This window comes from Monodelphis domestica, chromosome 2 (assembly GCF_027887165.1).
Source record: "Monodelphis domestica isolate mMonDom1 chromosome 2, mMonDom1.pri, whole genome shotgun sequence".
Classification (NCBI taxonomy): Eukaryota; Metazoa; Chordata; class Mammalia; order Didelphimorphia; family Didelphidae; genus Monodelphis; species Monodelphis domestica.
In genome coordinates, this window is record NC_077228.1 from 193,064,552 (window position 1) to 193,092,006 (window position 27,455).

The 27,455-nt window shown below is 48.7% G+C and overlaps 2 protein-coding genes across 9 annotated transcripts in view; one reads left to right on the forward strand and one right to left on the reverse strand.

The window, feature by feature from the left end:
- Positions 1-4,617: 4,617 nt before the first annotated feature.
- On the forward strand, positions 4,618-22,485 carry ETV4 (ETS variant transcription factor 4). 7 transcript variants are annotated; one of them, XM_001362884.4, is made up of 13 exons: positions 4,619-4,858; positions 5,438-5,548; positions 5,881-5,974; positions 6,296-6,343; positions 13,746-13,799; positions 14,923-15,049; positions 15,535-15,693; positions 15,940-16,190; positions 18,137-18,211; positions 19,409-19,477; positions 19,668-19,840; positions 20,153-20,254; positions 21,372-22,485. In XM_001362884.4, the coding sequence occupies exons 2-13, from the start codon at positions 5,489-5,491 to the stop codon at positions 21,594-21,596; spliced, it is 1,437 nt and encodes a 478-aa protein (XP_001362921.1). In that variant the 5' UTR covers positions 4,619-4,858; positions 5,438-5,488; the 3' UTR covers positions 21,597-22,485. The 7 variants fall into 7 exon arrangements, with proteins under 7 accessions (XP_056672641.1, XP_001362921.1, XP_007482195.1 ...); XM_007482133.3 differs by having other exon boundaries at positions 14,926-15,049; XM_056816663.1 differs by lacking the exons at positions 5,438-5,548; positions 5,881-5,974 and adding an exon at positions 8,383-8,458 and having other exon boundaries at positions 4,618-4,858; positions 14,926-15,049.
- A 1,064-nt stretch (positions 22,486-23,549) lies between these two features.
- DHX8 (DEAH-box helicase 8) overlaps positions 23,550-27,455 on the reverse strand; it is a 28,680-nt gene continuing 24,774 nt past the window's right edge. The window contains exons 23-24 of one of the 2 annotated variants that reach the window (XR_462039.3): positions 26,860-27,325; positions 23,550-24,688 (exon numbers count right to left, since the gene is read on the reverse strand). Coding sequence is in view for 1 of the 2 variants with exons in the window: in XM_001362968.4 (XP_001363005.1) it covers positions 27,106-27,325 (220 nt within the window). In the remaining variant the exon portion in view is untranslated. Of the gene's footprint in view, positions 27,326-27,455 lie in introns of both variants that reach the window. The other variant, XM_001362968.4, reaches the window with a different exon arrangement.

Sequence of the window (27,455 nt, forward strand, 5' to 3'; positions counted from 1 at the left end):
AGAAAAACCAACAGCAAATAGTGTCTCCAAAAACTAGAGAAAAGAGATCATAAGGAGGAGAGAGTGATAAATAGTGTCAAAGGCTACAGAGAAGTCAAGGAGAATGAGATTTGAAATAAAGTCAACAGATTTGTCAATTTAGAGATCAATAGTAACTTTGGAGAGAGCAGTTTCAGTGGAATAAGCCTGGAAGCCATATTATAAAGGGTTAAGAAGAGAAAGGAAAGGCAGGAAAGTGGAGGCATCTAGGCCTTTTCCTGGAGTTTAGCTACAGAAGGCAGATGATATATATAGAACAATAGTTAGCAGGGATGGAAAGATCAATTGAGAATTTTTTGAGGATAGGGGAAACATGGGCATGTTTGTAGGTAGGAGGGAATGAGCTGGTAGAGAGGGAGAGATTGAAAATAAATGAGAGTGGAAAAGACAAAGGAAGCAATTTGTTGCATGAGACAGATGGAAAGAGATTGCTTGATATGTTAGCCTTGGGAAGGAGTAAGGCTTCTTCATGTGAGACAGTAGTGAAGGAGGAGATAATGGCAGAAGAGGAAGAGGAAAGAAGAGAGTTCTTTTTTTTTTAAACCCTTACCTTCTGTCTTGGAGCCAATACTGTGTATTGGCTCCAAGACAGAAGAGTGGTAAGGGCTAGGCAACGGGGTCAAGTGACTCGCCCAGCTGGGAAGTGTATGAGGTCAGATTTGAACCTAGGACCTCCCATCTCTAGGCTTGGCTCTCAATCCACTGAGCTACCCAGCTGCCCCTGAGAAGAGAGTTCTTAGCAAAGAGCTTTAATATTTTTTTCTGTAAAATATGAAACATGGTTCTCAACTGAAAGGTTAGAGGCAAGGGAAGTCATGGGAAATTTGAGGTGAGATGAAAAGGTTTGGAAGAGCCAGATGGAGAGTGGAATAGAGGGTTGATAAGGGAGCTGTAGTAGGATTACCTATCAGTAGTAAGGGCACAGTTGAGGTTATCTAATGTAAATTTGTAGTGGACCCAGTCAGAAGGTCAAGTGCTTTTCTCCATCTTTGTTCGGCAGTATATATATATATATAGCAATGAATGGTGGGAGTGATCCAAGGTTGAAGCTTGGCTGGACATAAACAGTGATATAATACTGTCACTGGGAAATCAAGAGGCCAATGTAGAGGTCATTTGATTTGCCAAGGATTCAAAATGGGAAGAAGAGGAAATAGTGGTTAATGCAGGGGAGATGGCCTAGCAGAGAACAGAAAGATCAAGGGATTAGAAGTGCCTTAAGCACGAAGAGTAGGATTATATTAGGGAAGACAGATGGAGGAATAAAAAGACAATAGATTATGGCTGGATAAGGGGCTTTCTGGATACTTGAATATGGAGGTGGTACATTCATGGGTCATAACAAGATCAGGGTATGACCATCTTTTTGTGTGGCTGAGGTGGGACGGAGAAGTAGCTCACAGGAAGTGAGTAGTGTGTTAAGGAACTAAGTGGCTAGGGTATTTGAAGTCCCCTAGTATGAAGATAAGAGCTGAAGAAGAAAGAAAAAAAATGTAAACCAGGTATCAAATTCCTTGAGGAAGGAAAGGGACATTGGGGGTCTATAAACCACAGCTACCAGGATTCTGATTGGGTGATAGATATGAATAGCATGAACCTCAAAGAAAGAAAGGTTCCTGAGTGATGGAGGTAGGTGGAGAAACCAAAAGTAATTAAGTGATTACTTTGTGCCAAACATTGTGCCACTGAACACATAAATAAAAGGAAGGTACCATCCCCACCAAAACACACACACAGTGGTACCTTCAGCAAAACCTGAGAGACTGTTCTCTCTCCTGGGAGAAGAATGAAGCATGATGCACCTGAACCTCTTCCCAAAATGGAGGATAAAAACTGAGGATATAACATGCGCTAGGTAAGTAAAGACAAGGTAATCTGAGAAGAGAAAATGCAGCTAGAGGAATCACGAAAGGATTTCAGGAGGCTGTGCTGCTGAGCTGAACTTGGTGGGAAGCTAGGGGTTCTAAGAAGTTGAGATGAGAAGGCATTGCTTTCCAGGTAAAAGGGCTTGTTGATTAGTAATGTCTGACCCTGTGATCCCATTTGAGGTTTTCTTGGCAAAAATACTGGAAGTGATTTGGCATATCCTTCTCTGGCTTATTGAACAGATGAGGATACTTGGGCAAAAAAGGTTAAGTGACTTGCCCAGGGTCACACAGCAAGTACATGTCTGAGACCAGATTTGAATTCATGTATTCCTGGCTCCAGGACTGTCATTCAATCCACTTTCACTCCTAGTTGCTTGAAGATTAGGGGAAAAGAAGGCATGGGGATGGCAAGTGGAGTCTGGGAACAATAAGTAAACCAGTTTCGCTGGAAAATTGGGTGTGAAGGGAAATAATATCACTCAACCTCTGATGCACTGACCATCACAATCTGGTTTGTACTATAGATTTGTGTTGGTATTTTTGTTCCCTTTAGAAGCTGCAGGATGGAGCAGAAAGCTCAATGGTCTTGGATGCAGGAGACATTGGTTAAATCCCAGCAAAGATACTTCCTGTTTGACTTTGGGCCAATCATTTACTCTGAGTCTCCTTTCCTCATCCATAAAGTGGGCACAAATTAAACACTAGGAACTACGTAACCAAGTTGTCCAGAAGGTCGTTGGAAAACACCCTATAATGGGTTATTTTCCTCCATCCATTGAAGAAGTGAGGGTTATGGGTATAGAATATTGCATGTGCTGTTAAGATACCAGAGTTTTGTTTTGTTGGGGAGGGGAGCAGAGTTGCTAAAGTGCTTTTCTTTTTTTATTTCTTTATACCTTGTAAGGGATAACTGGCTGGGAGAGGGCAAAAGTTTTATTCCCAAATGAATGATATAACAGCAAAAGATACCAATAACAATAAAATATGCTTTTAAAAGTTTAACATGTAAGGGAAAGGTAAACCCAAATTATTGCAGATATCTACTTTCCAGCTAAACTTCTTGGGGGTGGGGTAGGAAGAGCAATTGTCTTGGATTCAGAAGATCTGAGAAGAGGGCCCTAATTGACACTTTCCTAGGTGTGTGCCAATAAACAAGAGCCTGAGGATTATACTTGCAATACTACAAGATTCTCCGGAAGAAAGTGCTTTGTAAACCTAAAGGTATTCTAGATACTCTATCTTTGCTCTCTCAGTATCCTCCTCCATACTCCAGATCAGGTTTTGCCCATAATACTTTTTTAAAAGCTTGCTAGATTTTAACCTCTCGCTTATTCTCAGACATCTCGGCTCTCCCAACAGTATGAGTCCCTCAGGAAAGACCCTCCCCACCTCCACCCCCTTGGCCCTCTATATATTTTGTGGCTGGAAGAAGAATAAATATTCTTCATCGGCTCTGGAAGTTGGGAGTTGATATCAGAGGCCAGATGAAATAAGTAGCCATTATGTCTCAATTCGAAAACCTACTAGTCTCGGAGTGACGGTTAACATCCCCTCACAACCCCCCCCCCCCCAATCCACAGCCTGAGGCCAGGATAAGAATTCCCCGCCACCGCCCCACCCACCCTACCCCACCCCCACAGCCCGGGGAAGACGCACTTTACTTTCAATGGAGTCTGAGTACTTCTCCTTGGAAAGCCATCTCTGAAAGTCGGAACACTAGAGAGAGGGCCCCAGGCTGGAATCTGCCCTGGGATACTTGCCGTTTGCCCAGCGGCCCCTAAAACTGGCAAAGCCTACCTCCAACCCCCACCCCACCCCCATCTTCCATCTCCTCATTCCTTCCACCTACCACGTCATCGTTACGGGTAGGGCCCACCCTACCCAAGTCCCTGAATTTACTTGGACTTGTCCTCCCCACCCCCTCCAGGAAGGGAGATGGCATTGCTATTGTATCTTCTCAAAGCTCTTGTCCCGGTGGCACCACTCTTTTCTGCCCACTGAAGCCTGGCCATTCTCCAAGACCACCAGACGCAGATGCTTCCCCCCTCCCCCACCTCATCCCATCCTCATACTGGTTCCAAAGATGGCCCGCGGAGCTCTGGATTCACCCAAAACAACCCTTTTCCCGGGGTTTTAACCCTTGGGGCGTGAGATGGAAACACTGTCAAGGAAAGTGTGGCTGTGGAGTTTACCAGGATCTCGCAGGGGAATGCTTGGCTGGCCACCTGTGCGCTCTAGCTATATACACAAACAAACACGAGCGCACGCACGCACGCACACACACACACACACACACACACACACACACACACACACACACACACACGGATTCTTGGGGGTGGGGAGTGCGCTGCGCACGCACCTATACAGCTATACAAACCCAGACGGGTGTGTACACACATTCGCACACACAATTCCAGATAGAGACACTCGCAGGCTTTCCATCACAGAGCTTGTTTGTAAGCTTAGCTGAGTACCCGCCCGGCCCCTCAGCTCTACTCGGCTCATCTCCTTTCCTTTACACGGAGCCCTTTATGAATGAACTCCGACAGCAGCAAGTTTATTTTTTTATGAATGGGAGCCCAAGCCGTGAATGAAGCCCAGAATCAGGCCTTGTATTCCGATTGGCCTGGGTTGCTGGGAAACTCCGCCCCCAGGCTCGGACGGGCTGCGATCCTGATTGGCGGGCGTGTCCGGCCCTGGGGTTTCATTCACAAAAGTCAATGAAACAAAGGGAACGGGGAAAGCTGAGCCCGTGGTGAAGGAAATGCACCAATCGGAGGGTCCCCCGGGCACACAACTGTCTGCTCCGGCCGGAAAACAAGTTGGTGCGCTTGGGACTGGGGACTAAGGAAGCCTTGCTCTGATTCGAACCCCGGAGTCCCTACTTTTCAATCCAGGGACATGCTCCGGACCCCAAAGCGGCAACTGCACTGACGCCCCCTCCTCAGGTGAGGGTGAGGGGAAAGGGAGGGGGAGGAAGTGTGATCCCCGCCCACACACTCACACCCCACAATACACAATCGTGAGTTCACACACATGCCTCAGTAAATTTCGGGGAGGAGGGGGAATAAAAAGGGAAGCAAATGTTCGAGGTTAGAGCGGAGCTGGACCGGGAGCCCAGGTGTCCAGCTGAGAGGTGGCAGGCTGAGTTAGTTGCATGTGGATGGTACATCAGTTTCCTTCCCCCCCCCCACCCCCACGCACAAGCGCGCGCACTCACACGCACACACACAGACACACAAAATAAGTCTTATGTAACCGATCCCAGCAGTCCGGGGTTGCAGAAAGAAGGGAAAGGAAGAACTGTAAAGCTTCCGAGAGCAGGTGGGGGTTTATTTGGCGGGAGGGAAGTGGCAGTGGGGAAGTCCTCTTTCCCTCCGGAGGTGAAGAAATCTGGTCATCCCACCTTGGGCTCCCAACTAAAGCCAGTGGCCCTCCCCCTCTCTCCCAAGCCCCCTCCTGGGCTGTCTTGTGAGCAAAGCCCCGTTCCCACTCTCCCCCTGCCCCCATCCCCACTCCTACCCCAGGTCTTTCCCCCCTCGGTGGGGCCGAGGCTCGAGGTCTGAGGGAGGAGCCGAATGGAGAGGAGGATGAAAGGCGGATACGTGGACCAGCAAGTGCCATACACCTTCTCCAGCGTGAGCGCGGGTCTCGGCCCCTCCGGCTCGGCGGGCACCTCTGTCCCCTGCTTCCTCCGACCCCCTCCTCCCCGGCAACTTTCCTCGCCCCCGGGCCATCCTTCTGTCCTTCCGCCACCACCATTCTCGCCCCTCCTATCCCCACACATCCCAAGCGGGGACCAGCTCTTTGCCAGTCCCCGGGGACCAAGCTCAGACCTCCACGCCCCAGCCCCGTGACCACCCTTGGTTGCCTCCGCCCCATCCATAGCCATCCCCCAACCCCACCACTCTAGAGGATGACTCGGGGTCCATTGGGCCCTTTTCTCCCCCCCACCTCCCCCCACCCCCAGAAATCGCCCGGAAATGGGAGCCTGAGCCGAGCTCTGATGGTCACACTAGGGAAACTCATGGACCCTGGCTCCCTGCCGCCCCCGGAGTCAGAAGGTGAAGTGCCAGATCCTGGGGACCGATCCCTACCCCACGCCATCCCACCCCATGCCACATCATATTCTCCCAGTCCCTAGCCGGGACTTCCAAATCAATACCTGGGCTCAATCTGGAATCCCAATCCCCTCTCCCCAACACTTGTGGCATTTCCTTTCGAAGGACAGAAGTATTTTTTTCCCGAGTGTTCCTCACTTCAGTGGGCTCCTTCTGCCTCAGTGCGGTTGGGGGTGGGGGGAGCTCCCCCGCTTTGAGTTCATCTCTCGGTCTTCCAACTCTACCAACACCTCCCCATCCCATTTTATTCTATTCACCCCTCAGATCTCTTCCAGGACTTGAGCCAATTCCAGGAGACCTGGCTTACGGAAGGTGAGTTTGGGGTGTCGCGGTTGCCCTTCTTTCCCTCTGGCCTGTTACCCACCCCCACCCTCCAGCCAGTTTTGGGACTCCCCCAAACCACCTCCCTTCTTCCCCACCCCCCACCAGCCGAGTGTGTGGACATATATATTGATGTATTTATTTTCTCTTGCCCCGAGCGGGCTCCTAAGCTTGTGTAACTAGGCCTGGGGATGAATCAGACCATTGTGCGGGGTATTTGCTTATGAATGGAACTTGGCCTCAGGCCCATTTTCCTTGTTGAAATTTTCATTTGCAAAGTCTGCTTGGCCCAGTAGGAAGACTTAAGGTGTGTATTGGGGTGTGGGGGGTGTGGGGAAAGGAGCAGTTAATTTGTTACTTATCTACTAGAGTTTCCAAAACATTGATTCTTCTCCCCCTCCCCCATCTCATCAGACAATCAGCTATTCAGTCGGTAACACAAAAGAAGAAAAAAAGTTGAAATGATTTTTTTTCTGTCTACTTTGCCTCCAGGGCCCAGGGATGTATCCCTAAATTCCCTTCCTCATAAATCAGATATTTCTGCTTCTTTCCTCTCTTTCCCCCTTATCACCTACCAAAGTGATATTCTCCCAAACCACCTTTTCCCCCGGGGGAGGCTGGAGGGTTTGGTGGGTGTACTGTGTTTCGGTCAGATGCGTTGGCTGGGGGTCCGAAGCTACATTTGGGTGTGGTTAGTGGATGTAGTTCTAGGTTGTTTTGTTGGCATATTTTAGTAGGATCAGAGAACCTTAGATTTAAAGATGGAAGAGATCATTTGATCTGATTCTGGTTGGTATATTTCCATAGGTTTGTTTCTGAGAAAACTGGTGGCGAGTTAATAGTTTTGTTTGTAAACACTTTGGATAATCAAGGCTCAAAGGATTACTATCCCATTTGAAGTTCTTTTCTTTTTAACATCTTGCTAATCAAGAAACAAAAGAGATTTCTCCCACCTCTCCTCTTCCCCACTACCCCTCAACTGCAGGTGTCTTACCCAGATGACGCTTTGTAAGTTCCAAACTACAGGCAATCTTGGGGGAGAGTTGGAAAGAACTCTTGGCTAGATAGCTGGGATTTTAGAGATATTTTGGGGTGTTATAAGTAAGACTTTCTCCCAGCCTTGTATGAAGCGTAAAAAGATCACTCACTCACTCTTAGAATTACAGATCCAGGGAGGCAGCTGGGTGGCTCAGTAAATGGAGAGCCAGACCTGGAGATGGGAGATTAAAATCTGGCTTCAGACACTTCCAGCTGCGTGACCCTGGGCAAGTCACTTAACCCCCATTGCCTAGCTCTTATCGCTCTTCTGCCTTGGAGCCAATACACAGTATTGACTCCTAGGGTTAAAAAAATAAAATTTAATTTAAAAAAAGGAAAAGAATTACAGATCCAGAATCCTTTCCCCAGTCCCAGTCACCTTCCTTCTAGGCATTCCTGGTTTAAGACCTAAAGTGGCTGGAAACTGGGGCCAGGAGGTTACTGTACCATTTTTGTCACTTTCTTCATTTCTCATAGTTTCAAATTCCTCTGGCTTGCCAGGCTGAAGGTCCCCAATTCCTGTGACCCTAAAGTGGGCAGTAGCACTCCATGGTGCTGTGACGAGGAAGACTGGGCTCCCAGATTGGCTCTGGCATCAGCCAGTCTCATCTGTGGCCTATGTTTAGGGGTGAAGAGAGAAGAAAATGGCTCTCTGTCCCTTCACAGAGGAAGGTTCACCCCCCTGATCAAAAGGTTTAGGGGTACTTGGGGGTGACAGTCCCAGGGAGTGTGCATGTATATATACATGACTCTATGCTCCTGTGGGTAATGCTCATTCTGGCACCCTGGAGTCCCTGCACATTCAAATCCAGTGGGTGGACAGTGTATGGCCAGAGAGGGGGAGGGAAGTATAAGAAGCAGGGGGAGGGGGATTGGGATCTCCCTGGTTCCCTTCCCTTTGGAGGGAGCGGCTCCGGTTCCCAGCTGGAGATGGAAGGGGCCTGAGGTGGGGATGCTGAGGCCGCTCACTCACACTCTCTCTGCGGAGACAGATGCAGCTGCCGGGGCCATGTCCCCCTCTGCCGTCAAGCCACCATCCTGGCCTTCTCTACTGCCTCCTCCCACAAGGTCAGTGTCCCCTCTTAGCACAGGGGGGCCCTGAGATACTGTGCATATGTGGGGAGGGAGGCTGAAGCTTGAAGGGTGTGGTGGGGGGGATGGGCAGGAATACTTCCTTTGGAAATTAGTGATTGTAGGGAACCCCATACTAAATATGGGGTGACTAGCCACCCCATTGCTTCCTGGAGAATTTAGAAGTCTAGTTTACCTCAACCCTCCAGGGGCAGAGTCCATACAGTTATGCCATGCGGTGTTTTTGCAATGCATTTGGTGCCGAGTAGCTCCGCTGCTGTGCCCAGGACCAGGGTACCAAGAGGTGGGCAAGGGAACACTTGGTCTGGTGGGCCACTGAGGTGGAGGGACAGACCGCTTAGAGCTGTTTGTTGTAGGGTGTGTCTGGTGTTCATAAACAGAGGGAAACTGTAACTCCCAAGCCCTGGTTTTGTGGAGCCTTACCTTGGAAGGGACCTCCATTTTCCGGGTGGATGCCAGCGTTCCATTGATGCTGGAAAAGGAGAATGTGGAAGGAATTCCCTGAAGTTCGGTCTGATTTGGAGGAACCATCGACTGGTAGTGACTGGTAGGGACGGGGGAGCTGACCAGTATTAAATAAGGTTTCTCCTCTAGGGCTTTCAGCGGCCAGGAAGAGGTAGTGAATCTGAACTGAGGTTCTGTTTGGTGGAAATCAGAATGTTTGCTATGTCTTCATGTGTCATGGGGTTCAAGCCCTCTGGATTGAGATCCCCTTCACACCCCTTGGTCTCCTTGGCCTGTGGGCATAGACCTGTGACCTGATTCAGGTTCTCTGGATCAATAAATGTTGTGGCAAGAGTTGGTCAAAGGAATTGGGGAATGTTCGGGTGTGCAGGAATGGGTTTATGTCTCCATCTGTGTGTGTACATATGTCTGTGCACATGGAAAGGTATATAATTCTGTCTTAAGGTATGTTGGGTATAAGCATGCACTCAGTTTGTACCCTGTCCTCACCCTTGGCTTTTCTTGTTGGTCCTCTCGTGGTGCTGCTGTGGACAAGTGTTAGCCCTACCACCCCAGCTTAAGGAGAGGTGCTTTCTTAGAGAACAGAGGTTGGCATCTGGAGTATGCGTGTGTGTATGTACAAATCATAGTCAATAGACACATTTCTGAAAAGCTGGATGGGAGTTGCTGAGAGTAGGGAGACAAGGCAAGCAGTTATATGCTCTGGAAAAGAGATCTGCTTCCTTCCTTTCTTTCCCCCTACTGTCCTGTCCTTCTATTGCTGGGGTTCAGAAGTGGGCAGGAACCTCAGAAATCTAGCAGAGGATAGGGGCAGGAGTCAGCATATATGCAACCAGACTCCTACCATATTCCCAACAGATAGCATTGATGCTGCCACATGGAGACGGGCACAAGGTAGGGGAGCCATATGGCTGGACTTTGTCTGACCTACCTTCAAGATTAATTTAACCTTTCCAGAACTTAGGTTGGGAGACTGTTCACAAATCCCCCTTCAAGCATCCTTCCTCGTCCCTCTAATTTTCCCCCTTTCCATGCTGGTTTCCTGAATTTCATAGACTTGAAGAATATTAGAAAATGGGTGGACTTTAGAGGTTATTTAGTCCAGCTCCTTTCTATTACAAGGCCCAGAGAGAAATTATTTGCCTTCAAGACACACAGCAAATCATCGACAGATCCAGGAAACAAAAAGTTTCTTCAGATCTCTTGCTGGCAGTTCCTTGCCATCATAGCCATCCTCATCCTCTGCTCAGAGGAGATCCCAAGAGCGTAATATTTAGAGCTGGAAGGGGCCTTACAGGATCCTAGATAGAAACCATCAAGTCTAACCTTCTTATTTATCTGCTTTGGAGAGAGCATGAGCATGAGCTTCAGCTTGGTATCTGGCTAGAATAAGAGAGGGAAGTCAGAACACAATCGGATGAATAAATCAATTGAAGAAAATGCCCTTGCTCTCCCGGAAAGGAAGTTTCAGGGTCATTCCTATTGTCACCGGTGATCTGCTCTCTGAAAATCTCCAGGCGAACAAGCCCTTCCCTCATCCTCTAGGCTTCTCCCTCTGGCTCCTCCAGCTCCCATTCCCACCTGAACCTTTTGTCCCAGTAACTACACTAATAATAATGATAGCTAGCACAGCACTTTAGGGTTTACAAAGCTCTTTACAATGTTATCTCATTTGATTTCCCCCCAGCCACTCTGGTAGGTTCATGCTCTTACTGGGACTGATGGAGGTTTAAGTGTCCAAGGCAGCATTTGAGCTCAGGGGTTTCTGATTCCCACGTCCATCTCTCTAGTTACTGAGACTTCTAGCTCTCCTTACATATGGAGGTACAGACAGGATCCATCGTGGAGGGCTTTGGGAACAGAGCTGAGCAATAGAGGACTTCATGTAGCATTTTCATTTCTTGTCCTGTTTTACATTACTACCTTTCCTTCATTCTTTCCTTCCTTCCTTCCCTCTCTCCCTCCCTTGTTCCTTCCTTCTTTTCTCCCTTCTTCCCTTCCTTCTTTCCTTTACAACTCTTACCTTTCGTCTTAGTATCAATTCTAAGAGAGAAGAGTGGCAAAGGCTAGGCAAATGGGCTTAAGTGACGGGCCCAGGGTTACAGAGCTAGAAAGTATCTGAGAATCTTTTAAACTGGGCCTTCTGACTCCAGGCCTGGCGCCCTTAGCTGTCCCCTCATTTGTTTCTTTTTAAAAGAATTAACCCTTTTTTGGAAAGTGGCTGGAATCCTAGAAACCCAGGGTATTAGAGCTAGAAGGAATTATAAAGTTATCTATTCTAGCCTCACCCCTTCATTTTACAGAGAAGGATCCTGTGGCTCAGAGGAGGGCAGAGGCTTGCCCAGTGTCACACAATGAGTGGCTTAACCAGGACTAGAATGGGAATTAGATAGAATTCCTACCCTGGGGACTTTCATGGGATAGTGCCAGTCCCAGCTCTTCAAAACCCAAGGATGAAATAAATGAAAGAATGATGGGACCTATAGAGTACTGAAATATGGGCCTTGGGTTCAGGTTAGCACCACTCTTAATGGGATAGTGGAGGGAGTGACGTCAACAAGGGCTGCCCTTGGCCCCATTACCTCAATGGAAACAGCTGTTTAATGAGGCCCCAAGAGGGCCTTGAGTGCGTCACCTTTCTCCAAGCTCTGTGCCTTCACTCCTCTCCCTCTCTAGAGACCCTCTTTGCCTGAGTGGGCAAGGGAAGGGGGGAGGAATCTTTTTCACTTTGTATCCCATCACTTTCTCTATATAGCCATGGCTACCATCCCCATTTGAGTTGGGAGGTGAGGAAAGGTGAGAGTGGGAGAGAAAAGAGAATGGGGAGTCTGTGTCTTCCCAGAACAGAGAGCACTCATGACTGGACCATGTAGAGGACAGGTCAGGTAGAGGCTTATGTACTCTGGAGTCTTTAAGGTCTTTGAGGGCTCTTAAGTATCCTTAACTCAGTAGATGAGTTCCTGAAAATCTGGATGTGTCTATCTTCTAGAAATGTCTTTAGAATAAGATGTGGAAAGCTAGAGAGAACCCCAGAACTCAGTTCAACCTCCTCATTTTACAGATGAAGGTAAAGTCCCAAAGAAATTAAGTGACTTGCCTGAGGTCACAGAAGGAAGATGTGAAAGAGCTTTTAATAAGCTCCTACTGTGGGCCAGGCACTGTGTTCCCAGTCAACCCTTTACAAGTATGATCTCATTTGATTTCCACACAAGTAGGGTCAGAGGCAGAATCTGAATGGAGGTTCCAGCGTCCACTCTTATTTTCACACTGATTCTCTTGATCATTTTTGAATTGCTTTACTTCTTCTTTTGTGATGGGTAGATATAGAAATGGCAGTGGCTGCTTGTATTTTGATCTCCTCTTCAGGTTTTCCATCTTTCAGAAGCCAAATGTACCAGGCACCTCTGTTCCTCAAAAGAGCTTGGTGGTAGTGAGGCAGCTTGGTGGCTCAGGGGATTGAGAGCCAGGACCAAAAATAGGTTCAAATCTAGCCTCAAACACTTCCTAGCTGTGTGGCCCTGGGCAAGTCACTTAATCCCCTTTGCCTAGCCCAAACCACTCTTCTGTCTTGGAACCAATACACAGTATTGCTTCTAAGACAAAAGTTAAGGGTTTAAAAATAAAATAAAAGCTTGGTGGTGAATCCATTTTATATATAAGTAAATAACCATACCCTAATTTTTCTGTTCCATATATTGGTGTGTTCTCACTTAAGAACTATCTGTGATGTTTAGTTTCAAAGAAATAGCTGTAATGTTTGGTTCAGGATTAGGAGAATGGGTAGGGGTTGTTTGGTTCTCTAATGGACCTATCGTCCCATGCTTTGGAATCCCATCTCTCACCATCTGCTAGGCTCCTGTGGGCATCTACATTCCGATGGTCTATACTCAGGCGCCATCTTGACCCCAACTGGCTTTGCCTATTAAACAGAATAGGTCTTCTCCTTCTACCAACTGCCCAGAAAAATAGTTGTGGATCCCTTAGAAAATAGTTGTGGGGTTGAACTCCCCTCTAACTCCAACCTAAGCCCCTTTCCCTGGAGAGTCAGAAAAATCTTTGTCTCTATTAGTTTACCCAGAAGCCTTCTCACCCCACTCCACCTGGGAGGCCTGGCCTCAGGAGGAATGGCTCTGCCTTCTTTTCCCCACAGAACAGATTGCCTCCACCCACCCTACTCCTATCATTCTGCTCCAAATTCCCTACAGTTGAACTACCCTCCCTCAATCCCCCACCCTCACACCCTTAAAACTTGTGTCAACTTGTCAGACTTCCAAGCAATGAAAACTCTTAGAAACTGCAGCCAGGTCCCCTCCACACCCTGACAAAGCAGCAGATAAAAGGGCTAAGGCACTGTGCCATCCCCACCCCCAAATGCCAGGACTCCTTCATCCCATAATTTCCCCTACTGCTCCCTACTCGAGGCACGAAGGGCACAGGTAATGCCCCCACTCCCCACCCTACGCATCCATGGCTCCTATAAGTTCTGAGTTGGGGAGGAGGAGAGGAGGGTGGGAGTAAAGCTGTTTCCATTTCCAGAAGAAAAAAAAGAAGGAATTAAAATAAATCACGTAGGAAAAGACACTGGAATCTCCTCAGACAGGTTCTAGGAATGTTGCAGCCACGAAGTGGAGGAGAGGAGGGCAGAGGGGCTGAGCGGTGTCTGGTGAGGACAAAGACGCAGCTCCTCTCCCTGGGTTCTGCTAATCCACAAGGCCCTCTTGGGATGAAGATGGTCCATCTGGTCACCTTGCTGTTATCTCAACGCTCCAGGCTCACTCCAAACCTTATTTCTCTGCAGCTCAGGTTCCCGACAGTGACGAGCAGTTTGTACCCGATTTCCATTCCGAAAACTGTGAGTTTGTGGGCCCTGTGTGCAAGGGAGTTGGAGAGGAAGGAATAAGCCAGGGGAAGTTCAAGGGTGCATCAGACCCGCCCATTTCCCCCCTTTCCTTGATAAAGTGTGAGCTGGGATTCCCATTTTTTCAATGTAAACAAATCAATGTAAACAAAGACCAGGCCAACCTCCAGGTTCTGACCAGTGGTCAGAGGTGCCTGAAAAGAAGGAGGAGAGGCACAATGAAACAACACTTATGTGCCTAGCACTGTGCTAAGGGGTTAGAGAGGCAAAAACCCCATAGCCGGTTCTTATCCTCAGGGAGAATGGAACAGGGACGATTCATCTCAAACAACACATACTATGAAATATTTGACCCTATTTTCTAAGTGTTTGACTCCAGAATATAGAAAACCCCCCGTACATTCCTTTTTCTCTGCCTCCATTCTCTGAATGCTCAGAACTGGGCTTGGGTGGAAGAAAGGAGACCATTATCCACAGATAATCAGGAGTATGGCAGGTAGAATGCTAAAGCTACAAGTAAACATGAGGGGAGGTTCTAAGGTTCTGGGTTCAAGCCTAATGCAAAAAAAAAAAAAAGCCCTTCTTCTACCCAGCTTAAGGTATAAATAGTTTAAGGCTTCAAGTGAGCCAGGATGAACACAATTAGGAAATTATAGATTTGTTTGCACAAGTTCTCTGGAGTTTGGGTTTATGTTGAATATTGAACTTCAGGCATCGTCTCTGGCTAATGTCTAACTTCAGGCAGCGTCTCTGGCTAATGTCTAACGTTGGCTGAGCTTCCATGAGCTCTGCTGTCCAGCTGTGCACTCCAGCATATTTACGTATGGCTCAGAATATATCACAGAGCAATATTGACCAGTGATTTTATTGGACACGGTTCTGGCTTTGGCTATAGAATATAAGAGCTGAAAGGCACCTTAGACATCCTGGAGTCCAACTCTTTTTTTTCCCCACACAGAAAAGGAAACTGAGGTTCAGAGAGGTACTCTGGCTTACTTAACCCCAGCTAGCAGAGAGAGAGAGGACCCGTGCAGGACACCTAGGCAGGGAGGAGGGAAACCAGCAGGCTACTGATCTCTGATCCCTCTTTGCCAATTCCAATCCCTCCCCCATTCAGTAGCTTTCCACAGTCCCACCACCAAGATCAAGAAGGAGCCACAGAGCCCTCGAGCAGACCCGACCCTGTCCTGCAGCCGAAAGCCGCCGCTCTCCTACCACCATGGCGAGCAGTGCCTTTATACGAGGTGAGTCCTAGGCTGGGGCTGGAGGGAGAGGGATCCGGAGGCAGGCATTGTGGCTCTGCTGTGGGGAGGAGGGAGAGGAGCCTAGACAGTTATTGGGATTGGGATTCCCTAAAGCTCTCCCTACGGGAGCAAGAACCCTGTCTACTCCGTCTGGGCTCCCCTGAAACCAGCCTCAGAGGGAAGAGGGGGGAGGATGAATGGAACCAGGACAGCTTAGATGAAGGGAGACCATGAGCCCCCGCCACGTAGAGGGGCTCCTCGCTGCACAGCCTCCCTCCTCCGGCCTCCTGTATAAAGGGGGGCTGTGACCTCACTATCCCCGGAGTGGGGGAATGGAAGGGGGAGGAGGCCGCAGGAGCCTCCTTCAGACTTGGGTAGCTCTCCAAGGTTGGGGAGTGGCGTCTGAGGAGCTCGCAGAGGGCTATGCCTAGGGAAGCTGCCTAACTTCCCTTCTCTCTCCCCCATGTCTGCCTGCCTGCCCCCAGTGCCTATGACACCCCCAGACAAGTTGCCATCAAGTCTCCCACACACAGTGCCCCAGGACAGTCGCCTCTGCAGCACTTTCCCCGGGCAGAACGGAGTTTCTTGAGACCCCCCGGGGCAGCCCCCTCCAACCCCAGCCATGGGTTCATGATGGAGCCTAGGTGAGTGGGGAACTTGGGTGTGGGGACCCCCGTCCCAGCTTTCCGGGAATTCCCTCTTCCTGCGGCAGAGGTCATCTGGAAAAGGAAGGCGTGGCACTGAGTAACCTCTAAGGACCCTTCCTGGCATCCTCTAATGGTAGGGAGCAAGGTGCCCCTGCCTGGACTTCCGCCCCAGGCTTTGTAGGAGGGAAAATAAAGGAGCCTCTAACACTCTCTGTTCTCTCCTCCCCGCTGTGTCCCATCCAGCTCCATTTTCCAGCAGCCCCCCGAGATCTGCCACTCCTTCCCGTCTTCCCAAGGTGGGGGCCGGGAGCCCCCTTCAGCCTCCTACCAGCCCCAGCTGCCGGAGCCCTGCCTGCCTTACCCCCAGCAGAGCTTCAAGCGGGAATACCACGACCCCCTGTATGAGCAGGCAGGCGGGGGTGGGGGCAGCGCCAGGTACCCGGGGGCAGGGGTGGTGATCAAGCAGGAACAGACGGACTTCGCCTATGATTCAGGTGAGAGGCGCTGGGCCCGGAATGTAGGGGGAAAGGGAGTCTGGGTGCTGGAGGAGGCTGCTCTTACCTGGGACCCGAGGGGGATATAGGGATGGGAAAGAAAGCTGGTGTCAGGCGGCCTGCTGGGGCGTGAGTGGGGGGCACAGAAAAGAGATGGGGAGGAAAGGAGACCTAGCTAGGGCCTGAGCTTCCCTACAAATGAAGTGGAGAAGAGGGCTAGAGTTGACCCTGACTAACCATTGGGGTTGGTTTTAACCCAAGGGAATCTCCCACCTCATTCCTTATTTCCATACCTGAGAGAAAGATAAGAGAGAAGTGTGTGTGTTTGTGTTTAAACACGTGCGTATATACACACAGCTGTTTGCTGATAGACACATGTGCGTACATAGATTTAATGTATGTGTGTATACATGCATGTTTAACATGTTCGCACGTGTTTTATGATGCACGTGTGCCCAAATACACCTGATATGTGCACATGTATTTAATGTGCATTGCATGTACATATGTAGTGCATTTGCACAAACACACTTAGTATGTGTACAGATGTAATGCATGTGTGCAGTTTAATGTATGTGTATGTGTTTAATGTATGCATTTATATACACAGGTAGTGCATATGTGCAAATGTTTATTGTGTATGTTTTATGTACACATATATATGTAATGCATGTGCACAAATAAACACATTTGATGTGTATGTACAGATGTAATGCACGGGAAATGTGCACGAACACATTTGAGATATACGTATACACATGTATTTAATGTGTGCACATATATACACATGCAATGCAAATGCGCACAAACATGCTTACTGTGTACACATGTAATGCAGGTGCACATCTAGACAATTTTGTGTGTACACAAACATTTAATGTGTATCACATATATTTAATGTGTTTACTCTGTGTACACGCACACATTTAGTGCATGTGAGCATTTGCACATATTCCCACAGATGTTTGGGGGTGTGCATACACGGGAGATGCCCTCCTCCTCCGGGAGGGCCCCCTCTCCCATAAAGCAGAGAAGGAAGCCTGGATGGAGGCAGAGCTCTTGCCCCTGACCTTCAAACACTGCGGAGTGGAAGGGAATCAAGTTACATGCCCTTGAACTCAGGGCCCCTCCCCCTTCAGCTCCCTCTGAATGGAGTCAGGAATTCCATTCACAAAATGGAGGCATAAATGAGCCCACCCCCCCTTCCCCAATCCCCCGAGGTGTCAAATTTCACTTCTAGCTTTTCACTCATAGGTGAGAGTGGGGGGAGGACTAGACCCGGAACTGTCTTCTTCCGTCCAATCACCTCTGGGTGGGAGCAGCCGATGCCTGGGGCGGGGCGGGGGGCGGGAGGGGGCGCCGGCGGGGGAGACTCTCCTCTCTCCTCCCGCTCCCTAGCCCTACGGGTTGCAGATGCGGGGGATTGCTCCAATGGGATCGAGGTTCTGGGCTGTTGTCTTCCAAATAGCAGAAACAAAAAGCTGGCCCCAGAATGGGGAAGGAGCCCGAATGTGTTTGGGAACTTGACCCTCCGCCCCGCTGCCGGGCTCCCCCCCAAAGAACATACTGACTCCTTTTCTCTGGGAGCCGCTGGTCTTCATTCATGCTCTCCCCGCTCCTCCCTCCCCCTCTATAAACAGGAAATAGCCGCTCCCAGAGGCTTCCTCTGGGGTTGGAATTATCCTGGCCTCCTTTCAAATAGAGGGAAAACCCGACTCAGCAACCCTGCCTGCTCTCCAGGCAACAGCTGCCCTCCAGTCCCTGGCCCAGGGCTGCTCAGACCAGAGACTGAGGAGAAATCGGGCACCTTCTCTCTGTGGTGGGGACGGGCCCAAGACTCAGGGATGCAGGCTAGACATCAGGAAGGAACGAGAGGGGGTTGCTTCCCCATCCCCCACCCCCAGTCTCCCTAGACACCGATGGTTCTTCCTCCCCACCCCCCACAGATGTCCCTGGGTGTCAATCCATGTACCTACATGCGGAGGGCTTCCCTGGCCCCACCCCCGGTGAAGGAACCATGGGTAAGGCAGCTGATCCCCAACCCCCATCACACTCTCCCCTGCCCCCATCACACCAAGCAACCAGGATTGTAAAATGTCAGGGGTGGAGGAAGCTTTAAGAGATTCTCTGCCCCAGCCCCCTCCCCTTATTTTACAACTTCTGGATCTGGAGCCAAGCAGTCAAATCCAGTCCCAGATACTTTATGGCTGTCATTTCATCTCTGTCTGCCTCAGTTTCCTCATCTGTAAAATGAGGGTAGTAACAGCATCCCCTTTTGCAGTTGTTATGAGGATCAAATAAGAGAATATTTGTAAAGAACTTTTTATAAGCCTCAAAGCACTGAATAAATTCTAGTTATAATAAATATCAGAATCATTATTATTAGAATATTTGGGGTCCAAAGGCAATAAATATTAGACCTGGAATTTTAAACTAGGTCTTCTGATTCCTGATCCAGTGTTCTCTGGGCTCTAAAGCCACAGAATATCTCAAACCACGATTTCCTCTGGAATCTCATTTCAATAAGGCTTCCTCTGTCTTTGCCTCTCACCGTGTCTTCCTCCTTCATCTCTTTCCTTTGTTCCTCCCTCTCTCTTTCCCTATCTACTTCCGTCTCTCTGTTTCTCCTCTCTCTCCCTTTCTTTTGCTCTCCCCCTCTCCCCTTCTCCCTTCTTTCCTCCCTCCAATATCTCAGTATGCACATATAGAATCATGGATTTAAAGCTTGGGGGGGAAACCTCAGAAGCCATCGGGAACTCCTTTATATTAATTATGTGTGTGTGTGTATATACATACACATGTGTATATATGTATATTGTGTATATATATATATAACAGCACTATGTGCCAGGCACTGTTACAATTTTCTCATTTGATCCTCACAACCCTGGGAGGAAGGTGAAAAGGTAAAGTCCAAGGTCACACAGCTAGGATGTTCCTAAGACTGCATTTGAACCCAGGTCTTCCTGACGCCAGGCCCAGTGCCTTATCCATTATGCCACCTTTACAGATGAGAGTTGAAGTGGTCAGACTTGCTTCAGGGTCCACAAGCTATAAACATCAGAGATGGGATTTGAACCCTTGTCCGCTGACTCAAGAACCAGTTCTTCCCCCCTGTGTCTATTTTATCACACTGCCTCCTTTCTGGAGATGGGTTGGAGGGGTCTAAAATCCCAAATCTCCAAGGGCTGTCCTCCACCTTCTCTTTTCCCCCTTAGGTTATGGTTTTGAGAAGTCTCTTCGGCCCTTCCCAGAGGATGTTTGTGTGGTCCCAGAGAAATTTGAAGGTCAGAGGAGGGTGACTGGTGGGGTGCTGGAGAGGGTGGGAGAGAAGTGCTGCCGGTCCAGGACCCTTGTCTGAGCCTCTGTGGCATTGTGGGTCTGGAAGTCTGTGCATCTCCTTCCTAGAAAGGGAGAGTTTCAGAACCTAGAGAGGGCTCCCCTCACCTCTCTCTGCTGCCATGTTGTTCTTCACAGGGGACATCAAACAGGAGGGTCTCGGGACATTCCGGGAAGGACCCCCATACCAGCGCCGGGGCTCCCTCCAGCTCTGGCAGTTCTTGGTGGCTCTGCTGGACGACCCAACAAATGCTCACTTCATTGCCTGGACGGGCCGAGGGATGGAATTCAAGCTCATAGAACCAGAGGAGGTAGGTGTCTCCCTTCCTTCTCCCACCATGGAGCTTCTTCCCTCCTCACTAACCACCAGGACTGAAAAGCCCACAGGTGAAAAGAAACAGATTCCTTCCATATCCGCCTCTCCTTTTATCACAGCCTCATTTCTATCCAGCCTGGGGAGTTGGGAGGGTTCTGCTGCCTGGTGCTTAGACAAGGCCCGACAGTATTAAATGGATCAAAACCAGGCACTTTTCCTGGACCACCTCCTCTTCTGCTCTGTCTTCCCTTCTGCCCCATGTCCCTCCTAAGGGCATTCCCCTGCCTCATTTGCCCATTTCCCCCAGGTCGCCCGGCTCTGGGGCATTCAGAAGAATCGTCCAGCCATGAATTATGACAAGTTGAGCCGCTCGCTCCGCTACTATTATGAGAAGGGGATCATGCAGAAGGTTGGGCTCGCCAAAGGGCTGGGGCTGAGATGGCAAGTGGTGGGAGGGATTGGTGGTGCTGCTGTGGGAGAAGATGGAATGAAATCAGAAGCCTAGGAGAGGAAGGAAGTTGCGTTTAGTGGGGGGGGGGTACATCCTTAACACCCCCTCGCACCAAGGAAATCTGTGGGGGCTGGGGGAGGAGGAGGAAGGGCAGAATGTGGAGTTAACAAGTTTTATCTGTCAACCTGCTCTCCCACCTGCCCCAACAGCTGAACCGGTCAGAGTTATGAGACTGGATAGTTAGGTCAGAGTTTCCCAAGCTATTTTTGTCACAGGAAACTTGGGCTTTAAATATATTAATGGGATTGAGGCTAGGATAATGGAGAGTTAAGAGAGATTGGGGGGGAGTGGGATAAAAGGAATTATAATAACTTTTCCTTCTCAGCCCCAGGTGCCATTATCTAATAAGCAAATTTGATGCGTAATTTCATTATTAATATCCTAGAAAAGTAACTATTGATAGCATGGACAGTGTCAGAAGGAAAGGAGGCCCTGACTGGGAGATCCCAGAAAGAACACTCACTCTGGTGGCAGAGGGTCTGGGTTCAAATTCAGCCTTTGCTGATTGTGGACAAGTCCCTAAGGGCTGACATCAATTCTTTTCTCATCTGTAAAAAGCGATATTGGACTAAATGGCCTTGTTCATTCATTTCAGTCCTGTCTTACTCTTTGTGACCCCATTTGGGGTTTTCTTGGCAAAGATACTGGAACAGTTTGCCATTTCCTTGTCAGGCTCATTTGACAGATGAGGAAACTGAGGCAAACTACATTACTTGCCCAGCTCTAGAATTATGTGCCTGTATTTTTACCTAGAACTGCCGATCTCGTCCTGTGGGATTCCAGAATGCCTTTTAGGAATGCCGAGTCGGGCATGGAGCACTTCTTAACTGAATGGGGCTGGTACACAGGGATAGGTGGCGGCTTGTCTCTTCCCAGGGAATCTAAGCACGGAAGGATTTCCCTCTTCTCCCTGTGAGAGCGCCGCACAATCCTGTTCAACACAGGGAAGGGGTGATCTTGTCTAGAGGCAGGGGGATCGATGGGATGGCTCCATCCTCTCCATTCCGTCCCTCAGGTGGCTGGCGAACGCTACGTGTACAAGTTTGTGTGTGAGCCCGAGGCCCTCTTCTCTCTGGCCTTCCCAGACAATCAGCGCCCAACCCTCAAGTCTGAATTTGACCGACCCGTCAGTGAGGAGGACACCGTCCCCTTGTCTCACCTGGATGACAGCCCTGCATACCTTCCAGAGCTGGGGGGGCCTGTCCAGCCCTACGGGCCTAAGGGTGGCTACTCCTACTAGCTCCAACATGTCACCGAGAACCCACAAACCCCCCAGGTGGGGGCAGGGGACGCTACTCTGTGACCATCCTCTTTGTACATATGGATACATTTGGTGTTGGCAGGAACCCTTCACTCCCTTCTCTGACACTCCAGGAAACTTTGGGGGGCAGTTCCCCAGCCCTGGTCATCCACCCCTTCTCACTTTCCTTCCCCCACCAAAATGGACCCCACTCGTGGTGCTCACTTGAATGGCTAGAGAAGTGGGAGAAATAACCTTGCCCTTAAGTAGGAGGCCCATACATTTTCTTTCACTTTCCCTACTACGTGAGAGGACTCAGCTCCACCTTTCCCCATTTCCTTCCAAGTGGCCCATCCATCTCCTTTTCCTCCAGTAAGTACAGAGAGCAAGGGTTTGCCCCTACCAGGTCAGGGGAAGAGCACAGACTCTTCCTACCATTTTGCACCCCAGTGCCCCAGTGAATCTTTGAGATTCAGAAAGCTCCTATCAGAGCCTTCAAGAAGCATCAGGCCTAGATAAGCCCCCTTACCCAGCAACCAAATCCCCAGATCACCTTTCTGTCCCACACCAACCTCCTGGTTAATTGGGTCCCCTTGGGGGTCAATAAAATGCTTTTTGAACTAAGGAAGTCATTGGCCCTCCAACTTGGCTAGCTGTCCTTTCCTTGCAGGTGGCTGATGGCAAATGATCGACTTGGTCTCCCGTTGGGTCACTGGAGGGTGTTCCCTGAGGGAGGGGTTCCTGTTTAGGTTTTGGGAAATGAAGGCTGAGTAGCTTCAGGATGGGCTGGAGAGGGTTCCCTGCTCAAAGGAGAGCATATAATCCTCTCCCCCACATCAATGCCCCCCATCTCTACAGATTGAAATAAAGGCCCCTGCCAGGCTGTCAATCTCTGTGTCCTCAATGTAGCCAGGTTCAGTCTTATTTCCCCAGTGTGTGGATTAGTCCAGAGATGAAGGTTTCAGCGAAACAAATTTCAGTTTGCTCAAAGTTTAGGAGTTCCAGGGTGTTTTCTGAATTCCAGCCCTAGTTTTCTGCAACCTTTTGACTGACTTTGTTTCCTTTTCCCCTCTTAACCCCTTCTGGTCTAGTCAAACAATATATCAGTACATCGCCAACTTAACCCTACCTCTTGGCTTCTAGCATAAGGAGTAAGTCAGGGTTCCCTCCCATCAATCCTGGACAGGCTGAGGGGGGCCCATTTGTTATCACTGCATTTTTGCTAGGGATGAAAGAGGCAGGGGGGCAGCAGGATGTGAGGGGGAGGCCAAAGTATGCCCTGGGAGTTAGGCCAGTGAGGGGTTGGGTAAGACAACCAAACAGACGTGTACTTCCAGGGAGGAGGGATTGGAAGTAGAAAAGAATTTTCTCTTCCAAATTTGGAAGAAATATGATTCCTGGGGCTGAGTTTAGTATGGGTGGAAGGGAGGCTGCAGGGAAGGAGGTGATGAGTAGGATACCTGAGCTGTGTGTAACTGAGACCGGCGACTTTGCTATGGTGGGTGTGCTGGTGGGAAGACAGGATAGGACTAAGAGCCAAGATTAAACAGAAGCATCCCCATTAAGCCTAGACCCATTTTGGGGACATAGGTAAAGGGGAAGTCAGAAACAGGTGGCCTCCAGATAAATTTCTATTTTCAAACTACTACAACCCTTTGGTGCAAATAAGGCAACAAGAAAAGCAGGCTAACACGTAATCTGGCTAACCAGATCCCAAAAGCAACTTAGTAGCTTGGTATAAGCCTTGGCCCACACTTCTCCAACCACAGTCCTTAAACAGTAGTTAGGTGCAACATAAGAGCTTGGAAAGGGGATCCTTTTTCCTTTGGGGGAGGGCAGAAGTCTAATCAAGAGCCATATGCAATCAAAAACATTTTTCACTTTATATTTCTGGGAAATATAGTTTTTTATATAAAGTTTCATATTCATTTGCTTCAAAAAACATACACGACAGAAAACAAAACTTCTTTTAATAGATACAAGTAATCGAAATACAAATCCATGCCACATGATGGACAAAAGCTACACTGAGGGGAGTAAGAAAATGAGAAAGGAATAAAATACAGAGAGGCAGATAGGAAGGAGTAGAGGAAGAAAGTCAAAAGTCTGAATTAAATTGCTGATCACTGCCCCATGAAAAAGCTAATTGTAGGATTAGCCATTGCTGCTCATGGCCCACCCTTCAACTGCTCTACTTCAACTTTGAGAAGCTTGACCAAATAAGTAGAAGTCTATTGGGAGGAAATGATCATCTCAGATACAGCAAAGGTGGTCAAAGCAAGGTTACTGTGGGTCGAGTGAAATCAGGCTGGGGCCAGAGGATTCTGAAGCCCTGCCTACACCCCACTGAGATCTAATATCCACATGCATATGCAGACACAAGTGCATACACAACACAAATCAGATGAAAGGAGCAGGAAACTCCCAAGCAAGGGTACCTGCTGGGCCATTGAGAATAATAGACTTTCATAACCAGGAAGATTCCAGCTCACAGCATGGGATCCATATCCTTTCTCCAGCCATCACCCAATGTCAGGAAAAAAAACAAACTGAGCCAAGGGAAACAAGCGCCCCATTGTAAAGCAGCCTCAGTCCAATCTGGACCAGAGTTCTTCCTGGGGGCACTTTTCTGTCCTGGAATGGAAGGGGTGGGGAAGCAGCTCAGGGGAAGGAATCCACACAGGCCCCAGTTCCACAATCCATGTTGATCTTTCCTGAAGGAAGGTCAGAAGGGCTTGTAGACTCAGCAGGGCCCCTGGCGTGGGTGAGGGCTGAGGAGGCCACGAGGTTGTGTCTCACCCCCACTGTCCAAGAGGAGGTTACTGGAACACACACAGAGCCGGAGGCCAGGAGGCATTCTGCGTGGCCACCCAAACCACCATCAGCTGTCTCTGGACTCTGTAGGTGGTCAGCCAAGCTGTGCTCCTCCCACCAATGATAAGAAAGTCATATATTACACCTTCTATCAGAACAGTACTGTGCAGGGAAAGGGGATTCGATACTCCAAATGACCATAAGGTAGGATGATGGAGTATGTATACTTCCAACTCTGTCTAGGAACACCTGACTTGCTCTCCATCATAATGCCGAGTCTAGGGGGAAACAAATAGGGAGAAAGGTTTCTGAGCTGTGCTGTTCTTTGTCAGGCCTCCTCTTAGTCTCACTATATAAGCTTTACACAACATATGAGGTCTCTGTTCCTAAGGCCCTCAAGCCAATTTTTTCTCTGTGGGACCATTCCAAGGTGAACCTAGCACAATCTCTAGCTTCTTCAGGGCCCAAACTTCTCAGGATCCTTCAGTTTCAAACATTTATCCTCCCCACACAGAAAAGGAAAAGGTGAACCTAGTGGGGGGCTGAGGTTAGAAGTGGTGGCCAGACACTTCCCCAACATTCTAAATAATTCCTGCCCCCTTGGCCTTAGGCAATTTCTAAATGGAGTCTGTTCCCCAGCAGGTGGTCTGGACTTTCAGGGAGTAAACAGCAACTCTTAGGGGCAAACAAAGAAAGGTGAGCAAGAAGGAAGGTAAAGAAATGGAAAATAATGATGTCATACTGCCTGGTTTCAACAATTGCTCCCCAACAAGTTAGCAGGAGAGAAGACCAAAGGATTTAGAGCTGGAAAGAACTTTGGAGATCATCTAAGTATAATTTTCTCATTTACCTGAAAAGGAATCACTGGGGTAGGGGGAAGGCCCAAAACTTAGGTGGCTCAGTGGCTAAAGCCCCAGGCCTGGAATTGGGAGGACCTAAGTTTGAATCTGGCCTCAAGACCCTTCCTAGTTGTGTGATCCTGGTTAAGTCACTTAACCTCATTTGCCTAATCTTTGCCTTTCTATTTTAGAGCTGCTACTGGAACAGAAAGTAAGGGACAAAAAAGGAAACTAAGGCCCTATGAAGTAATGCACAACCCCATGGTCTCACAAAGTGCAAAGTCAGTATTCCAATCTCTGACTCCTAAGAATTCAGGGTCTTTACATATTTAAATCTGGTCCACCCTTCCTAAATGGACAAGAGGGGAAGCAAAGCCAGCCAAGGAAGCATAGCAGCCCATTAACAAGACAGCCCTTGGGGAGAGATGTTTCTCTTTGAAAGAACTGTTATAGGTTCCTAATAACCACCTTAAGTCCAATGTGGAGAATTTAGGGCCAGTTAAAGATCAGTAATGCCTTTGGACACCAAAGATTTGGCCAGAGGCAGACACTACACCCAAAACATTCTAGGACACACCATGGGCCTTGACTTCTTCATGCAAGGTTGCTTTTGGGGAGCCCATTCTATCTCTTGGCACCTCTAGAACATACAAAAGCAGTTTTCACAGTGTCAGTGCCTCATACTGGTACTACCAACTATTCAAATGGGGCAGCACTGTAACTGGAGAATGAACAAGCATATTATGTGGCAAATCTAAGCAAAGACCTAGGAAAGGTGAGCAAGGAAAAAGAGGAAATTCAGGGCTGCTTCAGAAGGGCTTGAAGTCAGCTGTTAGGCATCCACAAACCATCTCCAAGAAAGATATGTGTGTTTTGCTACAAAAAGCCTCTTTGTTAAAATTTACAAGAGTTCCTGGAGGAATACTGGGTCTGTTTTGTGGAAGGGGATGATGGGGGTGGAAATTAAATAAAAGGTTGTGATGTCACCTAGCATTTTTAAAGAGGAAATAAGACACATTACACATTTTGTAGTGGGGGAAATCCTCTGTATCCAACATCTGTAACTACTCAGACCCCTAGACTGAAGCACTCTGTGGAATGGATGTGGTTAATCACTAGGTGACCTAGAGTTCTTAGCTAGGCTAGAGACAGTGCTGAAAGACAAGACTCCCAGCCCAATGTGTGTCCTGCCCAGGCCCGGCCCAGGCACAAAGGCTTTGGTTTTGGGGAGGAGGAAGAAGGGGGAATCTTTTACCATGTGCTCCCCCAAGCTACAGATCCTAAATTTCACTAAGACTTGCCAACATATTAACATTTTATCTAAAAGAAACAAATGCAGAAAAAAAATATACATATGTATTTAAAAATAAACAAATATATATTTCCAAAGGGTTAAGCTTGAAGAAACAGGTTGGAGAGTAGACAGACAGCCAGGGCACTGATACTTGGACACTGCTGCTAAGCCTTCAAAAAGCACTGGGCTGATGGGTGAGGACTTCAGTGCTTGGCATATTAGGGCCCTTTGGTCCAAAGATCTTGTAGTATGAGTTGTTCAGAAAAGAGAAAGCAGTTCCTCTTAATCCAGCTGTGCAGAAAAAGGTGCTACATACCTGTCCTTCACAGGATCCACGATGGACCCAGCCAAGAGGGTTGAGTGTATCTCAAGGCCAGGTGGGCTCTTGCCTTCTGAAGATTTCACCACAAGGAAAGAAATGAGAGTCAAGTTCAGGATGTCCTCCTTTGGTTTTGGGGTCTCTCAGCCCAAGTGAGTTTTAAATAAGTCACTAGAGTCCTGGACCTCTTATCCCACAGGGGGAACCCAGAACTGAGCACTTTGTGTGACTGTGGCTCCCTTGTCACCGCCGCCGGAAAGCCCGGGAGATCCTCCAAGCATTTGGCTCCTCATAGCGGTTGTACAGGGGCTCAAGCCGCTGCTGCTTCTTCTGCTTGCTGAGCTTTGTGGGGTCTGATACCTTGAAGAAGGCTGGGGCAAACTCCACCAGCCACCGGGGGTCAATGGTGGTGACCTCCCGCATGTACTCCTTGGTAGTTAGCACCAGCTCATGGTATACCACCCTGGGGAGAGATGAGCACAAGACTCAAAACTGGGTACTTATGGTCCACAACAAAACCTACAAAACCCTCCCCTTGTACAGGCATTCCTTGGATTTTTATTTTGATCCTTATTCCACTGATCTTTGCTTAT

Excerpts from the sequence above, each read along its gene's own strand:
- ETV4 (XM_001362884.4), top strand. The coding sequence starts at position 5,489 with ATGGAGAGGAGGATGAAAGGCGGATACGTGGACCAGCAAGTGCCATAC. Across the intron at positions 5,975-6,295 it reads GCCGCCCCCGGAGTCAGAAG|ATCTCTTCCAGGACTTGAGC; the intron begins GTGAAGTGCCAG and ends TTCACCCCTCAG. Across the intron at positions 15,050-15,534 it reads GAGCAGTGCCTTTATACGAG|TGCCTATGACACCCCCAGAC; the intron begins GTGAGTCCTAGG and ends GCCTGCCCCCAG.